At 26.2% G+C, this 16,054-nt stretch overlaps 1 protein-coding gene and 2 non-coding genes across 3 annotated transcripts; all 3 read right to left on the bottom strand.

Moving 5' to 3' along the window:
- Window positions 1-3,356: 3,356 nt before the first annotated feature.
- On the bottom strand, window positions 3,357-3,428 carry TRNAW-CCA. Its single transcript has one exon. It is a non-coding gene; the product is annotated as a tRNA-Trp (tRNA).
- A 6,971-nt stretch (window positions 3,429-10,399) lies between these two features.
- Window positions 10,400-10,471, bottom strand: TRNAW-CCA. Its single transcript has one exon. It is a non-coding gene; the product is annotated as a tRNA-Trp (tRNA).
- Window positions 10,472-11,895: 1,424 nt separating this feature from the next.
- LOC106766111 lies at window positions 11,896-13,378 on the bottom strand. Its single transcript, XM_022784456.1, has 5 exons — window positions 12,990-13,378; window positions 12,708-12,785; window positions 12,504-12,603; window positions 12,183-12,307; window positions 11,896-12,099 (listed from the first exon to the last, which is right to left on the bottom strand). The coding sequence occupies exons 1-5, from the start codon at window positions 13,353-13,355 to the stop codon at window positions 11,899-11,901; spliced, it is 870 nt and encodes a 289-aa protein (XP_022640177.1). The 5' UTR covers window positions 13,356-13,378; the 3' UTR covers window positions 11,896-11,898.
- Between the last annotated feature and the right edge of the window lie 2,676 nt (window positions 13,379-16,054).

A 16,054-nucleotide genomic window follows, 5' to 3' on the forward strand; every position in this document is an offset into this window, starting at 1 on the left:
GAAAAGTGTTACCAAGTGTTGACCATGGTTGATTGGAGATGGAGAATAAAAGAGTGTCCAGAGCACCCTTGAACGAAGAAAGGATTCTAGTTTTGACCTTACAATTTAATGTTTTTTCTTTTAAGTTTAATTAGAGTCAGAAACAAAATTTGAATTGGCCTTCCACGTGGCACATCCTTAGTCACGTCGGGAAAAAATTAACGTCGTTAGTTATGGAAGACGAAAATTCATAGTTTTCTTAAGTACAAGGATCAAAGTGTACCAAATTTTGGAAGATGAACTAAAACCAAAAATGCTTGATAGTTGAGAGACTAAAACCATATTTAACCCTTATTTATTTTTTCTAAAACAGACGAATTAGAACATCGTGGAAGGTGAATTTCTTTAAAATATTTCCTTCTTTCCATTGTTACCAAACAAGAAATACTCTTCGATTGTTTTTCCTCCCTTCCCACTCCTTTATGTTTTTCATTGACCAAGCTATTTAAGGTAAATTTCAAAACTTTAAAAAAGTAAAGCAGCCAATTTTATATTTTTCTTTAACTAAAATTTAATTTCAAAATGAAAATAAAGTATTTAAGAAGGTGATTATTGTTCTTATGAACTAGTAACAAGTTATACATGATATGTTTGTCTAATAATTTATTGAAGATTCCACTTCTATTAAAAATAAAGTAATTTATAAAAGAAAAGTGAATATAGATTTTATCTTGTATTGTATGATTGATCGGTCTCCTCTTAACTATTCGGTCAACATTTTCAAAAAAACGATGAAAAGTTATTTTCCAATTCCAAGTTTTTATAAATTGGATGACTTCTCATTAAGCGGGTAAGTTACTTTACCATTAAGTCCATATCATCATAAATCCAACTACAAATAAAAACAGTTAAAACATATTTATTAACTTTTGGACCATGATTAGGTTAGCCTTAATTAAAAGTTCACCTATAAATACAAAGGTAACTTAAAAGAGATAGGTGATTGCTTTTATTGCAAATTCAAGTCTTTATTGTGATAACCAATCGGATACATTTAACTTACTTGAGCGTTAGAGTGATTTTGACAAATATTCACCCACTTGGCTTGGAAACTAATAACAACATACTAAGATAACCGTAACTAAAACCTAAAAAAATATTAAAGAATTATTAGAAAAGTGTAAATGAGTAGTTCTCACTCCACGTCCGAAACACTTCTTATAAATTGATGTTGTAGAAATTATAGTTAAAATTAAAATCTATTTCTCAAAATATATTAAGTATAATGGAAAAAAAATCATAACAAAATATAAAATCATGTTATCAAAAACCTTTTATGCTAGACCACCGTCTATGGAGAGGAAATTGAAATGATGTAGGTATATAAAATATAAAAAGTTGAATATATATTAATATTGATAAAATTATTATAATTATTGAGAAGAACTCCACCTAAATTTATGAAAAACTTAAAACTGTATAATAAAAGTTTGAAACTCTCAAATCTAAATTATAAGTTTTATATTAAATATTTCCTCGTCTGAATTTTTTTTATACGCTTTACAATTTTCTATAAATTTATCTTATATATTAAATTTGTATTATTTGTATGTTTTTTAAAACAATATTAGTATGATAAATGAGATACTCGTTAATAAGAAATAATTAAATAATATTTTGTTCTTAAACTAGGTATAAAATATTGTTTTTAGAAAACAAATTCAAGAGTACTTAGTATATTATTTCACACTATATAACTATAATATATAAAATTTACATGTGATTTGCTGAAAAAAATATTTTACATAATTTTTATAAAATGGAACGGAATATGTATATAGTTAATTTAGAAATAAAATACAATTTTAAAAAATAATTCGATAATGAAAAATATATATTATCCTATCTATAGTTTGAAGTGTTTTGTTATAAAATAGTAATGGTTTTGGGACAAAAACAATTTGCACAAGTGGAGATATGAATTGTGTTAATCAATGATGTAGAATCGGTAACTACTAATTATTCAATTCGTTGAACTGATTTAATCGTGCACAGTCCCAGTTCATACAATTAAACATTTTAAAAAACAATAATTATTAAAAATAAATAAACTGTTAAGAATTGTAGTAGTTTGGTTGTTTTAATTTAATCAAATCCGTTAACATTAGCCTTAGACATAATTTTATATATTAAAAATTAAACTATCATTAAAAGTAAAAGTGTTAAAGATTAAATTTGTTTAATTTTTAAAAGAATATATTAATTAATTAATTTGAGGAAAATATAAAACATAAAAATGGTACGTAACATAGAATAGAGGAATAAAACTTAACCATGAATAAGTGTTGTTGAGTTGAAGGTCATTTTCATGCATTATTCTCACTTTCAGCAAAGCCTCCAACTAGTAGTTCAAGATTCGGCTAACTAGATGCACGGGCCCCACTCCTATCGTTAACTTATGAAGCATGAGAAATCAACTAAAAACAATAAATAAATACCAAAATAAATTAATTCTATAATCTGCGTCAATTTCTAAACAATTAATAATATATTTACACTAGTTTAAGTTAATTTATAATTGAAAATTTGAGCATGTAAATTATAGCATGTGATATTCTATAGCCATCACTAAATATTATAGCATGGCATAGTAACCTTCTTTGATTAATGAATGTAAATATGACACTTTATAAATATATTTATTTGCTTCATTTTTAAAAGCTTATTAGTATTGAATTTCCCCCCTTTTTATCTTTTAGATGATAAGATTCAAAATTAAATTAAATTAAACTGTCAACTGTTTTCTTTATTGTTGATTGAATGTTAAGAAAAATACGATTATGTTAAAATATGCATCATGAAATTTCAATTATGTGTGAAATCAACACTTCCGTTTTTGCAACATTATATTTTCTAAGCAGTACTAAATTACTACATTTTTCACATTTTTTCTTAATAAAGTAAAATATTGATAACTTATTTTTCCTTTTTTTTCAAGTAATCGTTCTTGTGTTGTAATTATATGGTTTCTAAGAGTATTTTTAATGAATTAAATTTACATATCTTAAATACAAATTGAAAATTTAGAATTTAAAAAGTTTTTGTTATAGCTACTAAATAGAATATTTTAGAGAATATGATCCTTACTCTAAGGTTGCAGAGTGATACATAAGAATACATGTATTATTAATTTAATTTCATTTTTTTTCTTATATCTCCAATTACTATTTATAACTAATTTTAACTTTTTAATATTGAATTATTTAATATTTAATGTTATATGTCTCCTATTTAATACACTAATTATATTTTATTATTAATGTCAAATTAATTTGAGCAGTGAACATTAATTAAAATAGTTAAATAATTAGAAAAAATGAACCTGACGTGAATCGAACACGCAACCTTCTGATCTGGAGTCAGACGCGCTACCATTGCGCCACAGATCCAACCTTATTTACTTAAGAACATGTTTAATATAATCTAGATCTTAATACTAATCCTTAAATAATGACTAGTACGAGACAAACTCGGGTTTTTGTCTCTAACCCCTAAATAAGAATAACACGTCTTAATTTTTTTTTGATATATTTCTTCTTTATTTATTTAAAATTGATCTATTTCAATATGAAGAAAAAGGTTTTAGGGCTTCTGTCTGCATATTTTTTTACTAAATTATCATCAGAATGAATATTTTAATTTTTTTTCTATATATAATGCTTCAAATATCAGGTTTTGAGAAATAATGGATTCTTTAGTCTTTGATATCCAATTATGTATTTTTTATGGGGAACGAAAGTCTAACAAAAGAATTAAATACGTTTAAAAGTTTGAAGGCTAACAATTTTACTCTTTACAACTATAGGAGAAGGATTAAGTGGATTGATAAAGGTATTGTGTTTTAGAAAAACTTCCTTTTAGGGTTTAAATTAGGAAATAATGAATTGAAAATTAATATATAACAATATGCTTGTGACATTATAGTTTTTTGAGAGGCAAAGTTGAAAAGTACCGTGGTAAGAAGAAATATTATGATTTTTTGAATTTGTGTTGATAATCAATGTTTGATATTTTAAGAGTAAGTTTGTTGACCATTGAAAAATATGTTGGAGTACTCAAAAACAATAATTTTTTGTAGGAAATAAATTATTTATTTAAATAAAAAAATTAGATCAATTCCATTTGATCATTACTTTACTATCTTCTCAAAATTATATTATGTCAACACAACAAATTTTTAATTGTCTTTAAATTTTAGAGAGTTTAAATAATTCAGAGAGGAATTTTTCTTTTTAATAAAATGAAGAATAAACTTTATCTTTTTAGTATTGCAACAACACTAGTTCCACAAATGTTTACCATTTTAAAACCAACAAAGAGATGTATAACATTTTTTCCATCCTAATACTAGTCTGATAATTTTAATCATATGTAAATTTCTCCAAAGAAAAAATCTCATCCTAACACCTCAAGTGATCTACAATCATATTCTCAATATATATTTTAAAGATTATATAAGATTCTCTTTGATTATTCACTTGTTTAAGAATGCTAAGTTGAACTAAATCTTAGTCTTGTATTTAAGGCATACTATAGTATAGGAATAAACTTAGAAATGAACTTAGGATCATTATTAAATACTATACTTGAAGGTACTCTATGTAATCTTATTATCTTCCATGTTCCATCTTATGCATCAATATCCTTATATCTACTAGTAAGAAAAAAGTAATGTTCATCTAATGATCCAGATGACCTATACAACATTATGCCTCCTTAATATATGTAGTAAATAGGTAACAAAGTTCACAAATATGTTATATCACTTCCACACTAGTATGTCTAAATGATGTAGCATGTCACCTAACTTCTAGTGTTCTATCTTTGACTTCAAACAAGTCAAACAAAAATCATGTTATCTTGCTACATCTACCTTCATAACATACCAATAAAAAGATTGTTCCAAATTCAAATACAATTTAGTCATACAAGAATGAAGACTCATCTTACTCTTGTGATTTTTAGCAAGAATTATTCTCTTCAACTCATCATCACTCATTTTCTTTGTCTCATCTTCAACTGTTTTTGATAAAAAAAAAAGAAAGAAAAAAAGTCTAAACTCTTGTTTCATTAAATACATCAAATCTATCACAATACAAGTATTTTCTCCACATATTTAGTGCAAACATCATAATTGCCAACCATAGATCATGGGTGGGATGATTTTTCTCATGAATTTGTATATGCTTAAAAGCATAATTTTTTCTTCTTCTTTTGATCAACATACAACTTAAACGATGATAAGATGCATGAAAAAGTCATCAAAGGATATACTTTAATAAAAAATAATCAACACGAGTACACTAATGAACCTTTGTTTTAACTCTAAGAATCTCCTCACATTTTTTTCCAACAAAATATTGATCTTTAAGGATCAACTTGTTAAAATAAAGATGTGTTCAAGTATCGTAAGATAAAAGTCTTAATACTTTTAGTCTTATCATTTGACATCTAGATTTTTTTTATCATAGCAAATAAAATATTTTTGGTGTGTCTAATATACTTTAACTAGTACATAAGTAATATATAAAAGCTTGAGATTACACTTGACCATGAAAAAAACCAAGCTCATAATAAGAGTAAACGTCATGATTGATGTACAAAAAAGTAAAGATATGACAAACACACAAGTCTTCAACAAATAGTGCTAGATGGTCATTGTTATCAGTAGATGTTATTCTCTAATATAAGTTAAGAAAACAAATAATAATGACAAATTTTTATATTAAGAAGCATTAGGAGAATGCAAGATGAAGACATGATTTAAAGATTAAAGAGAAGACATTTTTAGCCTTAATATATGTATCTAGTCTTAAGACTAAGAACAAATAGAAGATGATTTTCTAAATAGAACTAATAACATATGACTTTTTAAAAATACCCAAAAGTGGACAACTGTATTAAGTTGCCCAATAATAGACAAATCAAGTCATGTAATATAGATGCTTGCTTAAAGTGTTTAGGTCAATATGCATCTTTTATGTCATATGGTATATTATATGTAATTAACTCAAAATGACTCCATAAGATTTTGACACAAGCATAAATCATCACCAATGTGCACATCTTCTTAATATTATTAAGGTTTAAACCTCTTTTTGGTCCCTAAGTTATGAGCAAATGTTCAGTTTAGTCCCGGCTTTTAAAAATGTAAACCTTTGATTCCTAAGTTATAAAAAATGTATCAAATGAGTCATTTTTTGATGTTCATGGTCAAAGTACAAAGACCAATCTAAAGTGCTGTTATTATTAAGAAACAAATCAAAGCAATCTAAAGATGTAGCAGTTGTTAAGAAACAACCAAAAACAGTATTTCAAGTAAAAAAAGGACTCATTTGATACATTTTTTATAACTTAGGGACCAAAGATTTACATTTTTAAAAACGGGGACTAAATTGAACATCCGCTTATAACTTAGGGACCAAAAAGAGGTTTAAACCTATTATTAATGATAAAAGAGACATACCAGTTATACAAAACATGATTTAATCTCCTCATCACACTACAAGTAATATAATGTAAACAATAATGATGAACCTCTAAAAAAACTATGAATCAAGATGTTTTTAAGTGCTTAATTTACAATAAGTTTTTTACACCTATACGAGGAAGCACAACCATGAAAAAAAAAAAGTTCCAAGATATAATAAATAATCTCACATACATTAAAAAAGTGCAAAACATCTATAATTTCTAGAATTGTATTTCGCATTCTAGATAATATAGATTAGAGAGAGAAAGAGAGATAATGTAGAATTGCGTCTAATCATCTATGCCTTAATAATATTGTATCGATCTCTCTCACTGGCTGAAACTTATAGTTATTACTTTGTCTGTACATCATAACACTAAAATTCATGTTAACACTAAAAGATCACGAATTATTGATGTAATCATAACTCATCACTTATGCTTGAGCAACATTCCACTGTTTGAGTGATATAAACCTAAAGATCAATTTTCTCAAGAAGAAATCACAATATTTTTATTTTCAACACGTAATACTATTAGAAAATACTCTAAAAGACGGCTTAAAATACAAGTATATATAATTTATATACTTCAAAGAACATACGTAATTTCTTAATAATCATATACATATTTATATAATCAACTTTTCATATAAATGTATATTAATATCAATAACACACTCTTCACACGTTTAAAGAATATTGTATTTAAGAAATTATATTTTAACTCACTTTATGTGGAAGTAGTATGTCTATCTATAAGATAAGTCTTCTTTTTGCACTTTTAAAAATTTGAATAAGTTTCTTCTTAATTGCACCATCTCAAACTTATGATATATCATTTTCTCTTGCAATGTTTTAATCACATTATATATATATATATATATATATATATATATATATATATATATATATATATATATATATATATATATATATAATATACAATTTATGTTTCTCAATACACATACAATAAAATATTCTACGTAGATTTTTTTATTCATCTTATACTTATAATATTGTTAGTTCATGTCTTAATATATTATAATTATAGTTATAGGTGCATACAATATACAAAGAAATAGATATTAATGTTGTTTATCCCAAAATATAAAATACATGTTATTTTTCTTATAAAAAAAATATTTTGAATATTGAATTATAATATGTGGTTCTAATTTATTATTGACCTACAATTACAAAAAAGTTTTACTATCATATTTCTATTTTTATTTTAAAAATGAATTGAATTTAATTCATGACTCGATGGCTTCTAAATAGTACGTATTGAACACATTTATTAGAAACTAACATCTTGTTATATCGTAATTCGATAAACTATTTGATCTAGTTTTGATTAAGTGCTTAAACAACAGTGTAAAACGTAATTTTATAAGCATCAAGTCTTGTTAGACATAAGTTTTCAATTTAGCATAATATAAGTAATTAGTTGTGTGGCTAAGTTGATGTAAGCATTTTGCTTATGCTTTTCTTCTAACTAGTTTTTGTTTGGACAAAGATAAGTGTACTTCACTTAAAAAACATATGCCTTGAGCATTTCATGGTACATGTCAAACTTTTAAAGCTTATTTTATGCTTGTAGAGAATGTTCACTTCTTCATTCTTCTAAAATGAGCTCACGACATCATAACAATATCAAAATCTCTTGAAGAGTGCGCTAAAAGATAACCGACATAAACAACATTTGCAAAAAGATTAAATATGTTTTTAGCCCTTAAACTTGGACACAATTGGAAGTCCCTATCCAAAATTTTAATAATTTTTTGTCTCTAAACTTTAAAAATGAATTGATATAGTTATTTTAATCCAATTGCGCTAACTTTTTATTTACATGTTGGATGGTATTCCAAGTTGACATTTAATTGTATAAGCAACTCAAAGGTCAACTTAGAACACCATTTAACACAAAAAAAAAAAATGTTAAGATGGTTGGGTTAAAAATATTATATCAAATTTGGCATTGAAGTTTAGGAATTAAAAACACATTTAACCATTTCTAAAAAGGCATAATAAAGGAAAAATAGACTACTTCCTTAGACTTGATAAACCTATAAGAGTTGTAAAAAAAGTCACATGTTAAGTCAAAAGCATTTCAAGCATCTTTCAACTCAAAATATAGACAAATAAACAAATAAATAATAATTAAAGAAGAAGACACTTATTGTACTAAATAACAATATGGACCTTCGTATGCTTCTTATCTCTAATATATCATCTACATTATTTAAATATCAATGAAACTTGAATATCTTTTATCATTAACAATTTCAATCCTGAATACATATTGTCTATCTCAAATAGGTTAATTAACATCTAAATAAAATCATCACTCTAATTGATTATACTCAATTAAGTCCACTCTTAATAAATATTTTTACATGTAATTCTAGTCAATTCATTAAATTGGAAGAATATTATACTTATATTATTTAAGCAAGTATATCAATTAAATTAAAAGACATTATGCATTAAACAAAGGAGGAATATCCATATACCCATTTTCCCTGAGAAGAGAAAGAATTGATTTAATCTTTGTCAACATTAAATTAGCCACTAGAATAATGTAATTCTTTGCTTGAACATTAATATAATACTTTAACAACATATAATCTTGTTAAGAGAGAATCAATGTTAACTCTCTTCTCGCTGAAACGCCTAGATTGTCGCTTAAGTTTCTAAACTTTTAAAAAAGAGAATCAACATTCATCATTTTTGTTCAAAACTACCATTGGATTATTTGAGTTTTGGGTATTTTTATTTAACCAACTAGTTAAACTTTTAAGTGATAAGCCTCTGAGCAACCAAACTCTCCCTTATGTGAAATCTCCAACCAACATTAAATTCACTTCCAAAACTGTTATTTTTGTTTACTGAAGCAATCTATTTTAATCCAATTAATTCAAAATTTATAAAATTTTTCATGAAAAAGTACACCAATATCAAATTCAATGTATTCACATTCAAAACAATTATTCAACCAAAAATTACAACCACAATATTTTAACACATCAATTATTAAACATTCAATCAACTCAAACAATTCAAACTATAATCAAATTTCAAAATTTTATCTACATAACTAACTTTTTCAACTATGCAACCAATAAGACAAAGATGAGATATCACATTTTCATCTTTAATCCTAATAGTCTTACCATAAGCAATCCATGATTTTGATGACAAATAATGTGAATAATATATATAGCTCAGACGAAATAGAAAACATAAAAATGATGGACATAGTACATACTGGTTATCACAAGACAGAATTAAAATTGAGTTTTTATGTTATTGATGAACGATGACTCTTACATCCCCAAATTTATTTTAAAACATTCCAACTCTAATTAATTTGAAAGCTTAATTTCACATTTAGTACTAGATGAGATTTGTATGTAATGCTTAAAATGTTATGTACTATAGGAAAGATGAAAAGGTGCTGCTGTAAAAACATGTTAAGCACTAATACGTTTTAGAGAATTTCAAACATATTTTAAGAAAATAAATTTTAGTATCCATATTTTACAAGAAATAAAGCTTAAAGTTAATAAAAGAAATGATAAAATGTTTTAATCTCTCTCTATATATATAGTTTAAAGTTAGGAAAAATATATTATACATGCAGTGTATATCCTAAATGCTAATTGTAAAAATAAATAGGATAAATTGATATGCATAATTAAAATAAAAGCAAATAAAAATAGTTAATAAAGATTTCTAAATCTTATAAAACAGTAGTGAATTAATTTCATTTATTAAAAACGTTAACACATATAATTGATTAAATAATAACTCCAGTTGTATGCTGATTAGTTTTTTCATTTAATAAACAGAAAATATTATATAAATGACAAAATAACTCAAAAATTTGAACCTGACGTGAATCGAACACGCAACCTTCTGATCTGGAGTCAGACGCGCTACCATTGCGCCACAGATCCTTTCATGTTGGTCTAGCTAGTTATTAATTATATTGTACAAAACAATAGTGTAATTTTGCTCTACTTCTTTTTTATTTTTTACCTAAATAGAAATTTCCAATTTCCATCAAATTTAAAAGGAAAAAAAAAAAGAAAACTAAGTTAGGAGATAGATAGAAGACCGCTAATAAATGGGACAGTTTGTTTAAAGTAAATAAATATGATTATCAAATAATATATGCAGTTACATATATTTTTATATGAATAGGTGAACAAAAATTAGAAAAGTTAATATATTTAATTGAAAAAAAAAATTGAAGATGGTGTAAATAAGAGAGACAGAGACAAAAACAAAAATATGTGTGTGTAGCTGATCACTAATGTCGGATGGTGGTACCAAAAGAAGAAACTATAAGAATCCTTATGTAGGGTTTTGTGTGGAAGGGAAATAAATGCATAAACATGTTGGAATATACGGAAAGTTGGAAATAAACATCTCTTTATTTTTTAGCTCATTCTTTCATTAGTTATTCAACCATATCATATCTTGCTATTTATATTATTGTCTCTTTTTAATTTCTTCAATGTTAATTCATTGTTTTTTATTTATATGATCATGTATTTTATATTCTAAAAGTTCTTTTCTAAATATTTAATTGTATCTCCAAATGAATTTTTATTTCATAAAACTTTTATTTTAAACATAGTTTGTGCTAAGTGTTTTTTTAAAAAAATATATATATAATCAGAAAATTACCAAAATATATAAATTATGCTTTTTTGGACTTTAATCTGGAAAACCAAATAATTCTAAACATAAACATTGATATTTTACATAAATTTAAATATTTACATTGAAAAGTTTTATTTTATACATTTCTATTATATACAAATATATTTTTTAAATATTATTAATCTAACTGAGAATAATTCATACCTGATTTTTTTATTAGATTGAAATTTTAAAACTAATTTCGGCCGAAAACAATGACGTTAGCAAGTTTTTGTCCACAAACATCCCCTGGTATACCTTGTACTATTAGTTGAGTTGCAAGACTAACATTACCTTTTAGTAATCATAGGGGTGCAGAAAGCAAATGCCTAAAATCCAGGTTATTGGGGTTGGTTTGGGCTTTAACGATTTTCATAGGGGTGCATAAAGCAAATACTAAAGCATAGTTGCTATTGAATAAACACGTGTCCTCTAAATTGAATATTTGAATGAGTTAAAAATAAAAAATGAATATGGAAAAAATATGAAATTGAAAAAAAGGACAATATTTTAACAATTCTTTTTTAATAACTTTTTGACAATAGGACACGTGTCATAATTCTATTGGTTTGTTTGAATTTATTTTAAAAAAATATTTGAAATGGATCAATCACAAACTGACACATATGTGTTGTCAAAATATTGTTAAAAAAGAGTTGTTAACGAGACTTTCTCCTTAATCAGTATGGTGAAGTCTAGAGAGGACAAAAATGCATGCTGAGGATGTGAGAACTGAAGCAGCAAAGCAAGCAAGATCAAATCCTGTGACAAAGTGAATGTTCTTCAACTTCTCCAACACTCCCACTTGAAGAATCATCATCACTGCATGCCCAATCTTCAACTTTGCCTCTGCAATTGATTGCATCCCTGACTCCAACTTCATTACACCAACAATATTCATTATCTTATGTTTATTATACTCTTAATACCTCTACTTTTTCATTCACAATATATATATACCTTGGTAAGAATCTTTGAATCAGAAAAACCTGCTTCTCTTTCTTTACTACTTGTGTTTGATCTCACAAACATCACATACATTCCCACCCCAAATATCAGCAATGCAGTTCCCACCATATACGAGTCTGCACAACACTTTCAATTAACTGTCAGACTATAAGAACTGTTATGAGAAATTGCATCCATACAACAACTTTCTATTATCTTTTACAAACCAAGAACATTTACATTTGACGCAATCAATCAAAAAATCATTTTCATCTGTTCATTGCGTGAAAGCACGAAATTCTTATCTTCTCATGTTCAGGGTTGTTGACAAACCTATGGCTTCGATGAGTAGATGCATCATATGTGTTTGATCCAACCCTTGAGATAGCATACGGAAATAATGCGCGAATGACTCCATAACAAGAAGACATCCCTGTAATATTACGAAGCCATGCATGCACATTTGTTCATAAGATAAGAGTTTTCTTTCTTCGTCTTGAAATATAAAAAACAGTGCAGAAAGCTTGATAAACATACCTCAACAAAACACAGTACCGATCCAAGTAAAGATCCTGCAACAGCGAACAAAGTAAAGAATCTGCAATCGATTATTGCCTGCAGCAGAGAAAGGTGTGTTAATAATCACATATCTTGTGTAGTCACTGAAGGCACACACATGCACAACCTATTGAACTGCACATTTACACATAACACAATATAAATATATTCGAATTGGACTGCATGCAACTACTTTGCAGATACACTAGTGGGTGAGATGAGTAGAAAAGAAAGAACAAAAACAAAACTATACATACAAACCTTTTCAATTTGCATCTGCGGTTGTAAATTGCTTAGCTTTTTCCTTTTGACAATAGCCCGAAAAAGAACGAGAATGGCACTGAGAATACTTGCCAAGAAAGCAGCTAAATCTGATAGTCGTTGTTGAAGCATTGGTTGTGATGTGGTTGTGTGTTCGATGGTAGCCATGGTTGCTTTCATGGCTACTACTGGTTTTCTTTCTCCTTTAGCAGAAGCCATGTTAAGATCTCCATTCAAACTAGCCCTGATATGGAGCCGTACACATTTCATATACAAAGAATAAGAAGAAAAAGAAGAAGAAGAATGAGATGAAGGAGGAAGTTGAAGTGGCCTAGAGTTACGCAGCAATATTCTAGTGGTTGCCATTGAATTGAAGTTTGTTTATCAGAATTTTATGGCTTACGAGAATGTCTTAATAGATACCAAGAATATATATATATGAAGAAATCAGAGCGAAGATTCGAGGCATATTTTGGTCACTTTGGACACATGCAGAACTTTTGAACAGAACTGAGAAACTTACTAAACCAACACGCGCATGCCAATTTTACCTTTCAACTTTCCAGAACGTGTGGGCCCTGTTGTGTTTTGCATCGAACACGTGTCTCATTAGGATTTTCTTGAGATATTTAATTTTAGATTAAAGAAAATATATTTTCACATTTCTCGATCATCTTTTATATAAGAACAGATTTAACAGTGAAAAATTATTTTATAATTATATTATTTAAAGTTTAGCCGCTGTAAAGCTTATTGTAAATTCTTAAGAAATTTTAAACCATTGCCACTTTTTAGATTAAATCCATACGTTTTACGTTTTGTTATATGATAAAATTGTTGATTTATCTTTTAAAACTGTTTTAAAAGTAATATGTATTATTATTTTAATTGATAGATTATGTTAAATAAATATTTAATCAGATGCTTTGGCTCTCAATATTGATCTTAATTATGCATGTAAATTGAAGAGATAGGAATTAAAAAATGATGAAATAAAATTTTAAAATATTTTGAAGGATGAAAAGTTGCATTTTAAGATGTCATTATGTGTTCCTTGTTTCCAGCTAGCATAGCATGGAAGCAGCCAAGGTGTACCAAAGAGAGAAAAACCAAGAAAACTCTTAATCGTATTTTTCTTTCATAAAATTAAAAAAAGAAAAAGAAAAAAGAAAAAATTTCAGCCATTAAAATGAGGAAGACAAGTTCAAAATGTGTGAAAGCTAACTATTTTGCAAGCCACTTGAAACGGCGAAACTGTTTTGGAATTGTGTGACATTTTTTTGGCATGTGTTTCATTATAACAATTGGGAATGTTTGATTGTCGGTTTGGCGCATACATTTTACAAAAAAAAAAAAAAACACAACTGCTCGTACCGTTCCTCGTTTTTTTTTTTATCGCTGCAATTTTAAGGAAATTTAGGAAAAAAAAATGTTTGTCAATATCACTTCAAAATGGAAAGTAGTGTTCTGAAATACTTTGATTTTGAAAAGGATAATGATATTTAGATAACATTTTTTTCACAACATTTGAACAATAATTGTAGAGTAATGTTTGACCAGATTGACATCTAATTAATATTCAAATATTGTTAAAAAATGTTGTCTAAATATCATTATCTTTTTGAAAATGCTCTTTTAAACTTTTCTCAAAAACTACGTTCGAACCACAACTTAACATCCATTTTATTTGTTATTTTAATTGAATTATGATTTCATGTATGATTTCGATTTAATCTCTTTTAAACTACTTAATTTAATTATTTTTTTATTTTTTTTATTATTATTATTTTTAACCAATGGAGTAAAGATTTGTTGATTGTACTTTTTATAGATTTAATATGTTTTTTTTTTTTAAATAAAAGGTTGAGGAAAGAATAGTTTTGGGCAACTAAAATAAATAAATTATTGAGTAATACAAAAATATGCTATTTTTATTGATTATATACACCTCTTCTCCATTTTTAATTTTAAACTTGATTGTCTATTTTATTACGAATATAAGTAATAATTATTCTTTTTAATTATTTTGACCCTTTGAGCTATCTTGTCCTATACGGAATGATTATTTTTATTATACATGAGTCAAAAATGAAATTTAGACTTGTACAAAAAAATTTAATAATCCTTATTTTAAATCAAATAAAGTTACCCTTCATATACTATGTTATAGTAAAAAATTAAGGACCTTAAACCGAAAACAAAAATATAGTGAATTTTTTTGACTAAGTTAATAATCACCTTAGTCAAAGTAAAACATTTATGATTCGACCATTCTTTAAATATGTTAATATTTCAATTACAAAAAATAACAAAATATAAATATAATTATCAAATATCAAATCTCCTATCCAATAATATTCGTTAACAAATTTAACTTCATTATAGAACAAACTTACCTAATAGATTATTGTAATTAGTTTTATCTAATTTTAACATTGTTCTCTAATATCAACTCATGTTTATTGTTTATTTCATTACAGATTTCATCTTTATTATCAAAAGAAGAAACCCTAACCTAGTTAATAGTTATGCAATTTAACTCAAACAAAAATTTCAATTCCTCAAAAAAATATATATGCAGAAAAACTCTCAAAACTCATAAATTGAAAAGTATCGAAAAATGCAAAAGATACTCATTTCTAATCCTAATAAAAATTTAACAAATAAAATAAAAATAACAGCAACACAAATAAAAATGAGATAAAATATATTGGTACTAGAGCTGTCAATTAGGCCCTCTAATAGGCCTTGGCCCTAGCCCATGTGGGTTGGGGCCAAAAAAGACCTTTATTAAAAAAGCCCCCAGGGCTAAAAAACCCCAAAGCCCTGTGGGTTAGGATCAGCCCATGTGCTTTCTTTTTTACAAAAAAAAATTAAATATCCAAAAATAAATTGTATTTTTACAAAGAAAANGAACATTTATGTTAAGTGTTATAACTTGGAAAATACATGTAAGCATACATGTAAGCATCTTTCTTTTACTTTAGTAAATATTTTTACATAAACATTAATTAGAAAATAATAAATAGCATTTCATATTTTTCATCCCTAAATTTGACGTTAAA

Source organism: Vigna radiata, chromosome 7 (genome assembly GCF_000741045.1).
Source record: "Vigna radiata var. radiata cultivar VC1973A chromosome 7, Vradiata_ver6, whole genome shotgun sequence".
NCBI lineage: Eukaryota > Viridiplantae > Streptophyta > Magnoliopsida > Fabales > Fabaceae > Vigna > Vigna radiata.

Excerpts from the sequence above, each read along its gene's own strand:
- LOC106766111 (XM_022784456.1), bottom strand. The coding sequence starts at position 13,355 with ATGGCAACCACTAGAATATTGCTGCGTAACTCTAGGCCACTTCAACTT. Across the intron at positions 12,786-12,989 it reads CGCAGATGCAAATTGAAAAG|GCAATAATCGATTGCAGATT; the intron begins GTTTGTATGTAT and ends TCTCTGCTGCAG. Across the intron at positions 12,604-12,707 it reads CGGTACTGTGTTTTGTTGAG|GGATGTCTTCTTGTTATGGA; the intron begins GTATGTTTATCA and ends GTAATATTACAG.